The sequence below is a fragment of the Hemitrygon akajei genome, chromosome 8 (assembly GCF_048418815.1).
Source record: "Hemitrygon akajei chromosome 8, sHemAka1.3, whole genome shotgun sequence".
Lineage (NCBI taxonomy): Eukaryota > Metazoa > Chordata > Chondrichthyes > Myliobatiformes > Dasyatidae > Hemitrygon > Hemitrygon akajei.
In genome coordinates, this window is record NC_133131.1 from 155,316,795 (window position 1) to 155,333,070 (window position 16,276).

At 41.3% G+C, this 16,276-nt stretch overlaps 1 protein-coding gene across 1 annotated transcript in view; it reads right to left on the minus strand.

Moving 5' to 3' along the window:
• nom1 (nucleolar protein with MIF4G domain 1) overlaps window positions 1-16,276 on the minus strand; it is a 74,174-nt gene that overhangs the window by 42,098 nt on the left and 15,800 nt on the right. Inside the window, exons 2-3 of the mRNA XM_073054881.1 lie at window positions 10,178-10,314; window positions 2,727-2,922 (exon numbers count right to left, since the gene is read on the minus strand). Of these exons, the coding sequence (XP_072910982.1) occupies window positions 2,727-2,922; window positions 10,178-10,314 (333 nt within the window). The remainder of the gene's footprint in view (window positions 1-2,726; window positions 2,923-10,177; window positions 10,315-16,276) is intronic.

Below are 16,276 nucleotides of genomic sequence, written 5' to 3' on the forward strand. Positions count from 1 at the left end.
ATGTTTTGGGCTGAGACCCTTCTTCAGGACTGAGAAGGAAGGGGGAAGATGCCAGAATAAAAAGGTGGGGGGCAGGGGAAGGCAGCTAGCTGGAAGGTGATAGGTGAAGCCAGGTGGGTGGGAAAGGTCAAGGGCTGGAAAAGAAAGACTCTGAGATAAGAAAAGAGTGGACAACAGGAAAAAGGGGGGAGCAGGGGGATATGATAGGCAGATGAAAATAAGTGTAAGGTCAGAGTGGGTAATAGAGGGGGGTGGTGGAAAGATTTGTTCACCAGAAGGAGAAACCAATATTCATGCCATCAGGTTCAACAGTGCCAGATGGAATACAAGGTATTGCTACCCCACTCTAAAGGTGGCCTCATCTTGGCACAAGTGGAGACCACGGATCAACAAGTTAGAATGGGAATTAAAATGTTTGGCCATTGCTAAGTCCTGCTTGTGGCGGATGGTGTAGAAGCCTTGATGAAGTGGTGCCTCAATTTACGACAGGTCTCACCAATGTAGGGGGTTGCAGCGGAGGCATTGGACACAAAAGACAACTTCATCAGATTCGCAGGTGAAGTAGTGCCTCCACCTGGAAAGACTGTTTGGGGCTCTGAAAGGAGGTGAGCAGGACGTGTATGGGCAGATGTAGCACTCAAGCCACTTGCAGGGATAAGTTCGTGAAGGGAGATTAGTGGGGAGTATTATGTACCCCTTGGGTTCATATTTTCTGTCGACTGCCACTCTGGATGCTGTTTGAGCTGAGAGGGAGGGAGGGAGGGGGAGAGGGGGAGAGAGAGAGAGGGGGGAGGAGAGAGAGAGAGAGGGAGGGGAGGAGAGAGAGAGAGAGAGAGAGAGAGGGAGAGAGAGAGAGAGAGTGTGTTATTTGATGGACAACAAATGTTATGGTTTCTCTGCAGCCTGTTTACTTTTTACAAGGACACGCAGACGCACAAAGGCTGGTGGCGGAAATTGCCACTGAACTTTCAAGTACCCACAAAGGGTGGGGCTGAGAATCGATTGAGAGGAATCAATCCGTGACTATCAGTGCATGTAAGGGCGACCCTGTGGAATCTACCGGTGTGTCTAACCCTTGCCTGGGTTGGTAGATTATCACTTGGAGACGGCGCTCTTCAGTTGGTCACGTTTGGCTAACTTGGAAGATTTGGAGGACATTGAGGAGGATCGACGACACCTGATTATTCAGATTACAAATATCTCTCTCTCACTTCAATCTCGTGCACCTGAACTGAACTTTTTTTTACATATCATCGTAAGACTGTATCATTTACCATCTAAGCTTGAAGAAATTTAGGGATTTATATATTTACACCTATATATACATAACACCGTTAACTCTTGATTTACCTGGTTTGTTACTATATGACGTGCTTACTAATAAAATAGTGATTGTTAACAGCGAAACCAGACTCCAGGTGTGTTCTATTGTTGCTGATACTTTTACAGGGTTGTGTGTACATGACAGGAGGGACTAATGTATGAGGGTATCATGATCCTTGCAGATAGCCTGGGGAAGAGAAGGGATGGTGGAAATTGCGGAGGATGTGTTGGATGCAGAGACTGATAGTGTGGTAGTTAAGGAGAAGAGGGACTCTATCACTATTATGGCAACAGGAAGATGGGGTGAGCGCAAATGTACAGAAAATGGAGAAGATGCGGGTGTGGGCAGCAACATAACCTTCTTCTTTAAAGAAGGAGTGTATCTTGATGTCCTGGAATAGAAAGCTGCATCCTGGGAACAGATGCGGCAGAGGTGAAGAAACTCAAAAAAGGGAATAGCCTTTTGACAGGAGATAGGTGTAGACGAGCTCTAAATAGTAAGTTTATTTTAACCATCATTTTCCAAATACTGATGTGTAGTGTAGTTCTGTGAGGATTTCAAATTGCATTGTCAAATGTCATATGTTCTTGCAACTGTCTAGCTGGCGTCAAGTAGGTGAGACATTACCTGTGAAAACATCGCACTACTATCTGTAAGAGTAATTTGCTGCTTCTTTTAGCAATAAAGATATCATAATCTCTCTGTTATGGGTAGGCTTTAAATTGAGAGGTGGCATTGCATGGCCCACACCAACATTTTATGTGTTTGCCACCCCTGGTGGTCATATCACCCCACTGAATTATTTATAGCCATATAGGTTAGAAATGTGTCACTTTTATCTGAAAGTCATGTACCTATAGTTAGAAAAGTGGACAAAAACATACAATTTGAATTCTAAGACTTCTATTGATTGGTTAGTCTATTTGAAACATAAAATTTCAGGAAATTAACAAAGCATTGGGTTTCTAGATCCCTTATTTAACATGATTCAATTTTCTTTTAACCACATAGGAAAAGATCCAGTATTTAGAAACTGCAAGTTTTCACAATTTCTTGCCGTATTTCAAGGTAATGAGAATTCTTTTAATGTTGATTAAGCCTTTCACAACCACTAAAGCTATCCACACTCCTTTCAGAATAGAAAATATGCCATGACTTCGATAGATCTAGAAACCCGTTTAACAAGCTGTAATATTTTTTCTAGGAATCAGAATTGAAAAATGGATCAACTAAGAGTCATTTTAAATGTACTGCCAAAATAAAATATTTGCATTTTTTCTACAAAAAATGTAACTCAATTCCTGAAAATTTCAACTATGCTGATTAAAGACAAGTTTAAAACAAAATCACACACATAAAGAGTTCATGAGCAATTTAATAGACATCTGAGGAATGAGATTACCTCAATTCCAACATTGTGATGAAGAATGCTAACCAGCAGAACATGCTCCATCATCAGTCTGTTCGGCATCAAGGCTGGTGTGACACATGCATTTAGGAGCATATCGGTTAGGGCCTCATTCATGTCTTTACGACTATTTGTCATGTAAAATTCTTCAAGCTGGCCACTAATAGAGGCCATATTTGGTTCACTCAGTCTGAAAGCAGATAACAATGATTTAATACACATAACATGAAATACTTGTAAATATCAGTATAATTCGATATTTATTCAATAGAGTGGTTAGCCTATACAATAGACAATAGGTGCAGGAGTAGGCCATTCGGCCCTTCGAGCCAGCAGCGCCATTCACTGTGATCAAGGCTGATCATACACAATCAGTACCCCGTTCCTGCCTTCTCCCCATATCCCTTGACTCTGCTATCTATAAGAGCTCTATCTAACTCTCTCTTGAATGCATCCAGAGACTTGGCCTCCACTGCCTTCTGGGGCAGAGCATTCCACAGATCTACAACTCTCTGGGTGAAAAAGTTTTTCCTCAACTCCGTTCTAAATGGCCTACCCCTTATTCTTAAACTGTGGCCTCTGGTTCTAGACTTCCCCAACATCGGGAACATGCTTCCTGCCTCTAGCGTGTCCAATCCCTTAATAATCTTACATGTTTCAATCAGATCCCCTCTCGTCCTTCTAAATTCCAGTGTATACAAGCCCAGTCGCTCCAATCTTTCGACAGTCCCGCCATCCCAGGAATTAACCCCGTGAACCTATGCTGCACTCCCTCAATATCAAGAATGTCCTTCCTCAAATTTGGAAAACAAAACTGAACACAATACTCCAGGTGTGGTCTCACCAGGGCACTGTACAACTGCAGAAGGACCTCTTTGCTCCTATACTCAACTCCCCTTGTTATGAAGGCCAACATGCCATCACTTTACTCAGGTACCATTCTAGTACAACTATGCTGTATATCTAACACTGCTCTCAGTATTATAGGTGCAGTCAGCAAGAGCTTTGTATTACTTGGGTATGGATCCTCTAGTTGTCTATTTACAAACATAAATTTTCATTAGCCTTTATTTTGTGCCATGATATTTTCATGATCTATGAACTCGAACCATAAAGGCACTTCTGATCCGCAATATTTCTGGCATTTCGTCATTTAGAAAGAACTACCTTTCTACATTCTCAAGAAGAGTTTGAACACCGTCCAACATTTACTTGTTTAGTGAAACTGAAACAATTGCTTCTAGTGTTCTGAAGAGGAAAATATCAAGAGGAGCAGTTTGCAAATTAATATTTCTTCACATTTGAGAGACGAGATTTGTATAATGATTCATTACTTACACACCAAACCTTCAAAGAGATGCTGTTTCCTTTAGAGTACAGAATACAAGCTTCATTTGTATATCCAAACCCAAATTAAAAGATAAATTTCTTAGTTCACGGGGCTGTGTGCTTAGTCCCCTGCTTAACTCACTTTATTGTCTGGTTGTCTGCCCTGTGGGGTGCAGTGTTTCATTGATTCTTTTATAGTTACTGGATTTACTGAGTATGCCCATAAGGAAATGAATCTCAGGGTTGTTTATCGTGATACTGTACATTTATTATCAAAGGACATTTATTTTGAAGTTTTGAACTTTGAACTTTAACAGCATAGAATGAACTAACCATCTCTTCCCCAGAATAATTCACTAGTTCCATTCCTAGCCACTTTGCAGCTCGGCAAATTCTTGTCTTTATTTCTTTTTACTTTTTTGCCTTACGTTTTATCATTTTCTTAGCTCTGACTCTATTTGCTGGTGTATTCTGCCTCTTTCCCCTCCCAATACGGTCTGGCTGTCGTGTTATGCACAATTCAGGGATCCCCCCCCCTCACCCCCCTTTGGAATATCCCCTCAGTTAAGCCTCTACTTTACAGTCATAGCATCAGAATGTTATACAGCAAGGAAATGGGCCCTCCATACCATCTCATACTTGCTGACCAAATTGTCTGCCTGTGTTTGGCCCATAACCCTCCAAATCTTTCTTATCCACGTACGTGATTATATGTTGTATAAACTTGTAATTGTATCTGTTCTACAGCTTCCTTGGGCAGCTTGCCGCATACACCCACCAGCCCACGTGCCTTTTAAATATTTTCTGCTAATTTTAAACCTCTGCTGTCTAGTTTTAGACTCCTCTATGTCACCATTTCTTCTCTAGCTTCCCATAATGCTTTGATATACATGTGGTCAGGCCTCTGATTTATCTATCTTAATAGGTTTCAAATTGCTAGCTCCTCCTCTTTCCTGATGAGAGCACCTCCTATTTTTTGTATTTGGAATTTTGTAATAATTTTCCATTTCCTGTTTAGTCTTTTTCCCCATTCTGATTCTACCCTCTCTTTGCCAACACCACTAAACCCCAATGAGGATATTGGTTCCATTCTCACTGAAGTGTAGTACACCTTGTTTGTAGAGGTCCCATCTCCGTCAGAGATTGTCTGAGTTCCTTGGGAATCCGAAGCCCTCACCTCCTATGTCTTTCTAGTCAATGCACTAATCTGCTTTACCTTCCTATTCCTGTGCTCAAAACACGTGACACTGATATAAACAAATACTACCAACTTTGTGGTCCTGATCCTTATCTTTTTGTAACTCCCTAAATTCTGCCCATGAAACATTATGTCTATTTACTAATGTCATTGGTATCAATATGAACTACGTTCTCTGACTGTTCACCATTTCAGTAAAGGAAATATAAAATCTATCTTATAATCCATTACTTCTTGAAAATATTTCAAATTTAACTGAAAGCTTATTACTTTAGCTTTATGTTATTTAATTAAATAAGTCACATTAGAAATGATTCAGCTTGATAAAACTATTAGATTATACTGGTTGAAAAGCAAAAAAAACTGCAGGTACTAGGAACTTGAAATAACAACTAAAAATGCTGGCAATACTCAGCATGTCAGACAGCATCTGTGGAGAAAGATACAGCTGTCCTACTTATCATCATTGTGAAATATGAACGTATTTTCTTTGCATGTATGCGATGTAATCCTGGTACTTCCAGCATTTACATCTATTTTATACTGAACTGTATGAGAAGACATGTTCAGAACCAAACAATTCCTTCCAGATTAAGCATTTTCTTTACAAAGCAATCCTCAAAGCTCAGAAACATTGTAATTAGTCAATTTACTATGGAAGTTATTGTTCTTTAAAAGTTAATACAATATATTTAATAATTTCTTGTCGTAATTGATTTATAATGCTTATTATCTTAAGAACAAAATATGTTGGAAGCACTTAGCCAATCAGTTAACATCTCTAGATTTAGGAAACCAGAAACAATACTATGAATACAATTAAGTCACTCTGGATCTCGAATGTTTCCAACTTTTTGTCATCTAGAAGGTACTACCGTATATACTTCCACATGGTGAAATTTGATTGAAACTGAAATGCTTGAAGCAGGTGAGGGGATGCCTTACAAAGGACTGCTTGTGGTCGGGGATGGGCTGCTGCCAACATGATTTTGTGCAAGGAAAAACCTGCCTCTTTGATTTTTTGGAATTTTCTGAAGAGGCTATTAAAAACAACGAAGGCAAGATGCATAGATGTGACATTCATGGACTTTACTAAGACGTTTGACAAGGTCTCATGTGGTAGGCTGGTCAAGAACATTGGGACACCTGGGATCCCCTTCCTTTCCTGCTGAAGAGTCTCAGCCTAAATATTGACTGTTTATTCTCCTCTATATATGCTACCTAACTTGCTGAATTCCTCCAGTATTTTGTGTGCGTTTCTGGGATCCAAGGTTTTGATCCAAAATTGGTTTTGTGATAGGATGTACTGGTGGATGGCTGTTTTTCTAACTGGAAACTTATGTACAGAAATGTACCACAGAGACCAGTGCTGGGACTTTGAAGGGTATCTTATGACTTGGATAAGAATGTTTGTTGTATGATAAGCGAGCTTGATAACGAAATGAAGATTGGTGGAGTTGCAGATAGTGAGGTTGCTTGCCCAAGGATATACAGTGCCTATAAAAAAAGTATTCACCCCCTTGTTTTATTGTTTTACAACATTGAATCAGAGAGGATTTCATTTGGCTTTTTGACACTGATCAACAAAAAAAGACATTTTCATGTCAAAGGGAAAACAGATCTCTATAAAGTGATCTAAATTAATTACAATATAAAACACAAAATAATTGATTGCATAAGTATTCACCCTCACCCCACCCTTTTATATGACACACCGAATCATCACTGGTGCAGCGTATTGATTTTAGAATTCACATAATTAGTTAAATGGAGATCTGTTTTTGGAGACCTGTGTACAGTCAAGGCGTTTCAAAATAAACCTGTATCTGGAAGGTCCAACTGCTGGTGACTACACTAGGAAGATAAAAGAACACTCCAAGCAACTCCACGAAAAGGTTACTGAAAAGCACAAGTCAGGAGATGGATACAAGAAAATTTCCAAGTCATTGAACATCCCTTGCCTGCTGCAGTGAAGCATCCTTGGAGTATACTTAAGTCAATCATCGGGAAATAGAAAGAATATGACACAGCTAGAAATCTACCTATAGCAGGCTGTCTTCAAAAACTGAGTTATTGTGCAAGAAGGGAGTGTTACGAAGGATGAACAACTCTGATGGGAAGAAGGGTGCAGAGTTGCCCATGCCCCCCCCTTTTGGAGAATCGCAAACCGTTATTATTTCGATGCTGCTAGCAAGGAAGTAAGAGAGACAAAAGAAAACATGCCAGGACAGCTGTTACTGATAACAGCTCATGAGCGAGAATGAGAGAGAGACACACAGATAAGAGGTAAACAAGTTCGAACATCTGCTACTGATAAGAGAGGAGAGGAGCCATTGATTTACTGTTATTGTCTTTTGGAGAAGGATTGTTTACTTGGTACTATTCTATTTATTGAAATTCCTCGGTGGACAGCTGGAGTGGGCTGGTTTGATGAGCTAAGCCATTCAAAACTGATTGACACTTGAGACCCCGTGAGTGGGGATAAAAGTGAGGTCTGGGGTGACACCCCTCAGACGCACCAGGAGACACACTAGTGAGCATCAGACACCCACGAGAAAGTGTGGGGCATCGGAGACCGAACGAAGGATCGGTAAATTTTAACTCACAGTGTTTATAGCGAGGCCGGTGGGGGCTTGTGTGTGTGTCCACCCTTGCCTGGGTGACGAGTCCACCACAGAAGAACGGTCTAGCTAAAGGATGGAGGGGTCATACTTGAATGGCCACAGCAACAACACATCGACGGATCAAGATCGTAAAGGAAGGTTTGCAAGACAATAGCTGTTACTGTTCGCTCTCTCTCTCTCTCTCTCTCCAACAATTACAACACATCGACCAACCACCTCCTCAGCCTGCATGAACTGAACTGAACTTTATATTTCCATGTGACAATTCATTATCCCCTAGACAATGATAGAGCTTGTTTAGTGTTGATTACTATTATACCCACACTTTTAGGCTTAGTATTGCTAACGTATATTATCTGTATATTTGCATTAATATTGTTTTGTATATTTTTACTAATAAACACTGTTGAAAATAGTACCACCAGACTCCAACGGACACTTCTATCTTTGCTGGTAAGATACCCAGTTACGGGGTACGTAACAGGAGCTAGTGAGGCAGGCCACCAAGAAGCTATGACAACTCTGGAGGAGTTACAAGCTGTAGTGGCTGAGATGGGAGAGACTGTTGTCCGGGTGCTTCACCTGCCACAGCTTAAAGAGAAAGTGGCAAAGAAACGGCCACTGTTGAAAAAAACTCACATGAAATCTTGACTAGAGTTTGTCAGAAGGCACGTGGGAGACTCTGAAGTCAGCTGCAAGAAGGATCTATGTTCTGATGAAACCAAAATTAAGCTATTTGGCCATCAGACTACTGCTACACCACACATCATCAAAACACACCATTCCTACCGTAAAGCACTGTGGTGGCTGCACCATGCTGTGGAGCTGCTTCATTGCAGCAGGCCCTGGAAGGCTTGTGAAGGTAGAGGGTAAAATGAATGCAGCAAAATACAGGGAAATCCTGGAGGACAACCTGATGCAGTCTGCAAGAGAACTACAACTAGGGAGAAGATTTATTATCCAGCAATAACCCCAAGCATTTAGCCATTCCCGTGTAGTTTTGGCTTTAAAACAACAAAGTTGATGTCCCGGAGTGGCCAAGTCAGAGTCCAGACCTCAATCCAATTGAGAATTTGTGCCTGGACTTGAAAAGGGCTGTTCACTCATGATCCCCATACAATCTGACAGAGCTTGAGCAGTTTTGTAAAGAAGAATGGGGAAAATTTGCAGTGTCCAGCTGTGCAAAGCTGATAAGAGACATATCTGCACAGACTGTAGGCTGTAATTGCTGCCAAAGTGCATCTACTAAATATTGATTAAAGGGGGTGAATACTTATGCAATTATTTAGTGTTTTATATTTGTAATTAATTCAGATCACGTTGTAGAGATCTGCTTTCACTTTGACACAAAAAAGGTTTTTTTCTGTCGATCAGTGGCAAAAAAACATGAAAACTTCTACCAAGGGGGTGATACTTTTTATAGGCACTGTAGAAGGATGAGACTTTGGACATGCAATCCAAAAATGCCTGAAAATAGGAACACAGCTGAATAGGACAGTGAAGAAAACATTTAGCTTGCTTGTTTTCTTGGGCAGATATAGAGAATGAGAGTTGTGATATCAATTTGCAGCCATCCAGGCACTGGTTAGGTCACGCTCAGAACACCGTGTGCAGTCCTGGTCACCACATGTAACAGCGTTAGAAAGACTTCATTCGGGATTCACCAGGATGTTTTCTGGAATGCAGGGCTTTAGTTATAAGCAATTAGGAAGGATGGAATTGTTCTCACTGGAGTGCAGAAGGCTAAGTTTTATAAAATAATAAAGGCATAAGTCAGGTAGATAGTGTTCTCTATCTGAAGAAAAATCCAGAATTACTGGACATAGTTTGTGGGGAGAAGAAAAATGTTTAAATGAGATCTCGAGGACAAGTTTTCCGACATATATGGCACGAGTTGCCGGAGGAGGTGGTAGATGTAAATACAACCACAGCATTTAAAAATTTATTTGGGCAGTTACATGGATAGGAAAGGAGTAGAGGAATATGGACCAAATGCAAGAAAATAAGTAATCTGCATTCAAGCCTTTATTGCACCCATGTATACGGTATATGTACTTATGCATATGATAATAAACTCAACTTTGAATTGACTTGGAAAATAAGATTAATGTACATTTGCACCTCAGTCTGGATTACTGCGAAGGATCTACTCCTGTACTTCATGACTTTGAATTGCTAACTTTATTTAAAATCAAAAACAGTTGCAAGATCTGAACACAAAGAAGCAATTCTTATTCCTAAAATAAAATTCTCTACTTTCCAAAAGCACCACTACAAAATGTTCATATCTGTACCTATTCAGAAGTCCTTTTACACTCTTCCTCAGTCTTGCAAGTTCTTCTTTCCTTTTCTCAGTCATAGTTTCGGATAACTCACGTAACTGTGGAGGTATATACTTCCCCGAAACAGTGCCATCATTTGATCTTTCATCCTAAAAGAAATAATTGAACAAACTGTACCAGCTGAAGTGTACTGTATTTCACTCTTCTACTCCCTAGGGCACAAGTGAATTTATCTCTTACAGGTTATTTAAGAAAAAATTCAATGTCCCAATCTAATAAGAAAAGTCTGCTTTGAAAGACTAGTCTGTCTTGTATATATGGGCAGTCCCCGAGTTACGAACATCCGACTTACGGACAACTTGTACTTACAAACTGAAGAAGGAGACTGCCGTCCGTCATTTTAAGTCGGATCGCGACACCGTCTGCCATTTTAAGTTGTTGCCATTGACACTGTGTTGAGTGTTTAACTTTGTATTTGGCTTAAATTTTTCTTAGTAAGATTCACCCTGACACCACCACCCCCGCACCGTTCCGGTTGAATGGTGGCGCAGTGAGATCAGCGCTGGGCTCGAGAACAGAGGTTCGATCCAGTGACAGACTGCTCCCGTGCCGGGTTGATGTCGATCCAGTGACTCCCGTACCATCCGTGCCGGGTTGATGTCGAGCTCGCAACTCGACTTTGTAAAAGAAACACTGCCACCTCCAATTTAAATACCCACATGGAATATTGTGGAGGATCAAATACACAAACTCAGCACTGCCCCCAATTGTCCCATTTAGCCTGTCTTAGTGAGGTGGTCCTTAGGACCCGGTGGACCCCGGGACCCACCGCCCGCAGTGTTTCTGTTCCATTGACGGGAAGCGGTCGTGATTGAAAATAAAGTGGAAATAATAAAGCGTTTGGAAAGAGGTGAAACGCCATCGGTTATTGGAAAAGCGTTAGGCTACAGTTGGTCAACGATCGGAACAATTTTAAAGGATAACAGATAAAGTGAGAATAATGGAGCATCTGAAACGCCCTGCCCCGATGAAAGCTACAATTATTACTAAACAACACATGGTTTAATTATTGGAATACATATGTTTCTTAAGTGTTTTATATGCATAGGAAGGTAAAATATATACTATATACTAAGACAAACGTTTGACGAAATGATGCTAAATAATACCGGATGTACTTGTTCCGACTTACGTACAAATCCAACTTAAAGACGGACTCAGGAACGGATCTCGTACGTAACCCGAGGACTGCCTGTATTGAATTGGAGACCCAAATAGTAGAATCATATGGAGATTTATGTTTTGTTTTAGAATTAAATGTTTAATGTATTTTAGTATGATCCTTTATTGAGAACAGTTTTCTGACTTTGTATGCAAGCACCATCTTTGGTTGAGAAATATAGATCAATTCATTCTTGCCTCCAGTTAGTGAGTCCCATGGGTCTAGCTGCAGAGAATGTACAAATCATCCACTTTTACAGCAAACACAACTTGCGTAGAGGATGACTTCAGGGAGCCCCTCAGGGCATCAGGAACTATCATAACTGAAGTATCGATTAGTGCTGGCAATGTGGGGTTCGTAGATCATAATTCAGAGGAGCAGAACGAGGCCATTTGACCCATCAGACTGATCCACCATTCAATCGTTAGTCTACACCAATCAAATTCTGAACTTCAATAGCAATCTCCCAAAGTATCACAAATAAAGCTGTGTGAAGACCTTATTCAAGAGGATTGAATCCCATTGCAACACCACAGATACAAAACTGGAAGAAAAGCACCTTTCAACAGAATGGATGTCCAGGAAGCTTCAACCGATGGTACCTCAAGGTCAGAAACCCAAATATACAAACTACACGAACGACAAATGAATGAATTCTATTGCAGTACATAAAGAACATCTAAAAAATTCCAGCAAGACTGCCTTAGCAACACATCATCAGTTGCCGACAAACCCACTGCAACTTTGAGGATGAACCGATCAGACTTCCAATATAACTCGGAGTCCTGCCATGTGCAGAAGTTCGCTGATGACACGGCCATAGTGGGGTGTGTCAGGAATGGACAGGAGGAAGAGTATAGGAAACTGATACAGGACTTTGTGATATGGTGCAACTCAAACTACCTGCGTCTCAATATCACCAAGACCAAGGAGATGGTGGTGGACTTTAGGAGATCTAGGCCTCATATGGAGCCAGTGATCATTAATGGAGAATGTGTGGAGCAGGTTAAGACCTACAAGTATCTGGGAGTACAGTTAGACGAGAAGCTAGACTGGACTGCCAACACAGATGCCTTGTGCAGGAAGACACAGAGTCGACTGTACTTCCTTAGAAGGTTGGCGTCATTCAATGTCTGTAGAAGATGTTCTATAGGTCAGTTGTGGAGAGCGCCCTCTTCTTTGTGGTGGCGTGTTGGGGAGGCAGCAATAAGAAGAGGGATGCCTCACGTCTTAATAAGCTGGTAAGGAAGGCGGGCTCTGTCGTGGGCAAAGTACTGGAGAGTATAATATCGGTAGCAGAGCGAAGGGCGCTGAGTAGGCTATGGTCAATTATGGAAAACCCTGAACATCCTCTACATAGCACCATCCAGAGACAGAGAAGCAGTTTCAGCGACAGGTTGCTATCGATGCAATGCTCCTCAGACAGGATGAAGAGATCAATACTCCCCAATGCCATTCGGCTTTACAATTCAACCGCCAGGAGTAAGATATGTTAAAGTGCCGGGGTTAGGACTCAATGTATTTAAGTAAACTACTTAAGAACTTTTTAAAAGCTATTATTAATGCTTTTTGAGAGGGTGATTTTAGATGCATATCATATTTTTACTGAGTTAAGTATTGTATGTAATTAGTTTTGCTACAATAAGTGTATGGGACATTGGAAAAAATGTTGAATTTCCCCATGGAGATGAATAAAGTATCTATCTATTAAAAATGGCTAACATGAGGGGGCATAGTTCTAAGGTGCTTAGAAGTGGGTACAGAGGAGATGCCAGGGTTAAGTTTAAAAAAAAAACGCAGAGTGGTGAGTGCGTGGAATGGGCTGCTGGTGATGGTGGTGGTGGCAGAAACGCTAGGGTCTTTTAAGAGACTCCTGGATAGGTATATGGAGCTTAGAAAAATTAAGGGCTATGGGTAATGCTAGGGAATTTCTAAAGTACATACATGTTCGGCACAACATTGTGGGCCGAAGGACCTGTATTGTGCTGTAGGTTTTCTATGTTTCTATGTAAAACTCAAAAGCACAACAAAATGTCATTGATGAACAAATGTTATGTATAAAACCCTGTGTAGTGACTGTGACAAATACTATGTTAGTCAAACAGGAAGGATACTATTGACCTGGCTACATGAGCATCAGCTAGCAGACCAGAAGGCACGACCCATTCTAGTAAGTCAAGTCAAGTCACTTCTTATTCTCATTTCAACCATAACTGCTGGCACAGTACACAGTAAAAAGAAGACAATGTTTTTCAGGACCATGGTGCTACATGAAACAGTACAAAAACTACACTGAACTATGTAAAAACAACACAGAAAACAAACTACACTAGACTATAGACCTACCCAGGACTGCATAAAGTGCACAAAACAGTGTAGGCATTACAAAAATAATAAACAAGACAATAGGCACAGTAGAGTCTTGACTCAAGCAAGAACGAGAATTTCTTAAAGCGTGGTTCTCTACAGACGGATCCATCAACAACCACATTAACGTAGATCCAGTATATGAATCCTTATGGCAAAAAGAGAAATGCCAATAATCCATGAATCTTAGGATCTGGACAGTGAAGCAATCACTTCCAATGGACATTCCTTGTAGCCAGCTAACTGGAATCTTCTATTGCTAAACGGTTCACAGTGTTTTGAATCAGCCAACCAGATCGCGACATCTAATTAGTATCCATTTGGACCTTGGAGGAGTATCTAAGCTGGGATTCTGAGGAGACAACACCCTCAACAGTGCACTGTTGATGGCTTGTTGATTGGAGCTGAAACGTCTGCAAACATTTTGCCAAGCTCAGTGATCAACCAAACTTTTGAATAGATGAGTCTTTTGAAGAGGTGGTCACACTCAGAGTATAGGCTTCGGTCAGTAGATGGGTGACCACCAGGAGATAAGGGGATTAAGAAGTCAGTGCAGGGTTCCGCTCTGCAACATGTATACCCTTTTGGATACAGCTGGGTGACAGAGGGAAGAGAATTGGCCTATTAGAGCACAGCAGCCGCAGCCAGGCTAATGGCACTATGGCTGGTTCTGAGACTCAGCAGGGAAGGATAAAGTCAGGCAGTGTAGTCATGATAGTTAAGGGGACAGACAGGAGAATCTGTCTGCAAAAGAGACACCAGGATGGGATGTTGCCTCCCGGGTACTGGGGTCCAGGATGTATCAGAATATTTTCAAGAGGGAGGGTGAACAGCTAGAGGTCATGGTGCATATTGACACCAATGACATCGGCAGAAGAGGGGAAGAGGTCCTATGTAGTGAGGATTATAGATTGGAAAGAGGCTTATGAGAAGGTAGAATACTCAACGGTGCTATGGGCTAGTGCAGGTAGGAATGGGATGATAGCACAGATGAATGAGTAGCTGAGGAGATGGTACCGGGGCAGAGTTTCAAGTTCTTGGATCATTGGAACCTTTTCTAAGTAAGGGTGACTTGGACAAGAGGGGCAGTTGCACCAGAAACAATATCCTGACTGGGAGGTTTACTAATGCTACTCAGGTGGGTTTACACTAGTTCTGCAGGCGCTGGGAACCAGAGGACCAGGTCAGTAAGGGAAGGATCAGACAGGAAGGTAGATGTCAGGGAAACTACAGAAAGGTAAAAATTGAAATAACAGGTATGATGGGTCAGATAGTTTGAAATGTATGTATTTTAATATTAGGAGTATCATGGGTAAAGTTGATGAACTTAAAGCATGGATCAGTACATGGAACTATGATGTTGTGGCCATTACAGAAACTTGGTTGAGAAAGGGGCAGGAATGGGTGACTAATGTACCAGATTATTGAATTTTTAGAAAAGATGAAAGGTAAAAGAGGGGGCAGGGGTTATTGAAGGAGGCAAGAGATGAGATTGCTGGGGCCTTGACTAGTATCTCTCTAGGCACAGGTGAGGTCCTGGAGGACTGACCAGTGGCTAATGTTGTACCTCTATTTAAGAGAGGAACAAGGGAAAATCCTGGGAACTACAGACCAGTGAGTCTCATGTCAGTTGTAGGGAATTGCTGAAGAAAATTCTTAGGAATAGAATATATGAGTATTTGGAAATCCTTGGCCTAATTAGGGAGAGCCAGCTCCAGCATGGCTTTGTTGTGACAGGCCATGTCTTACCAACTTGAGTGAGTTTTTTTTCACAAGGTGACGAGAGAGATTGATGAAGGTAGGGCAGTGTATGTTGTTTACATGGGTTTTAGTAAGGCATTTTACAAAGTCCCTCATGGAAGGCTAATCCAGAAGACTAAGATGCATGCGGTCCAAGGTAAATTGGCTGTTTGGATTCAAAAGTGGCTTGCGCATATAAGTCAGAGGGTACTGGTTGAAGGTACCTATTTGAGCTGGAGTTCTGCAGGGATCTGTGCTGGGACCTCTGCTGTTTGATGTATATAAATGACCTGGATGAAAATATAAATGGATGGGTTAGTAAGTTTGTGGATAATACCAAGATTGGTGGAGCTTTGGATCGTGTAGAAGGCTGGCAAAGGATACAGTGCAAATAAAGATTAGTTGCAGACATGGGCAGAGAAATTGGAGATGGGCGTTTAACCCAGATAAGTATGAAGTGTTGCACCTTGGTAGGGAAAATGCAAGGCCACAGTACACTGTTAATGGCAAGACCCTTAAATTGCTCTATGACAGTATATGCTGGTCACAGAATCTGAAAGTGTTTGCACAGTAAGGTCAAAGATAACATAAATGACTATTCAGAAAAGACTCCATGAACCTGGAGAAGAAACTGACTTTATTGGGGCAAGGCACATGCTCCTGTTTAACTCAATACTACTGAGTTCAGGAGGGTTGAAGCCTTAAGGTTCCGAGTGTTGTAAACTCCTTTCGATCTACCTGATGCAAAGACACCACATACTACAGTGAAAGTAACTTTAACT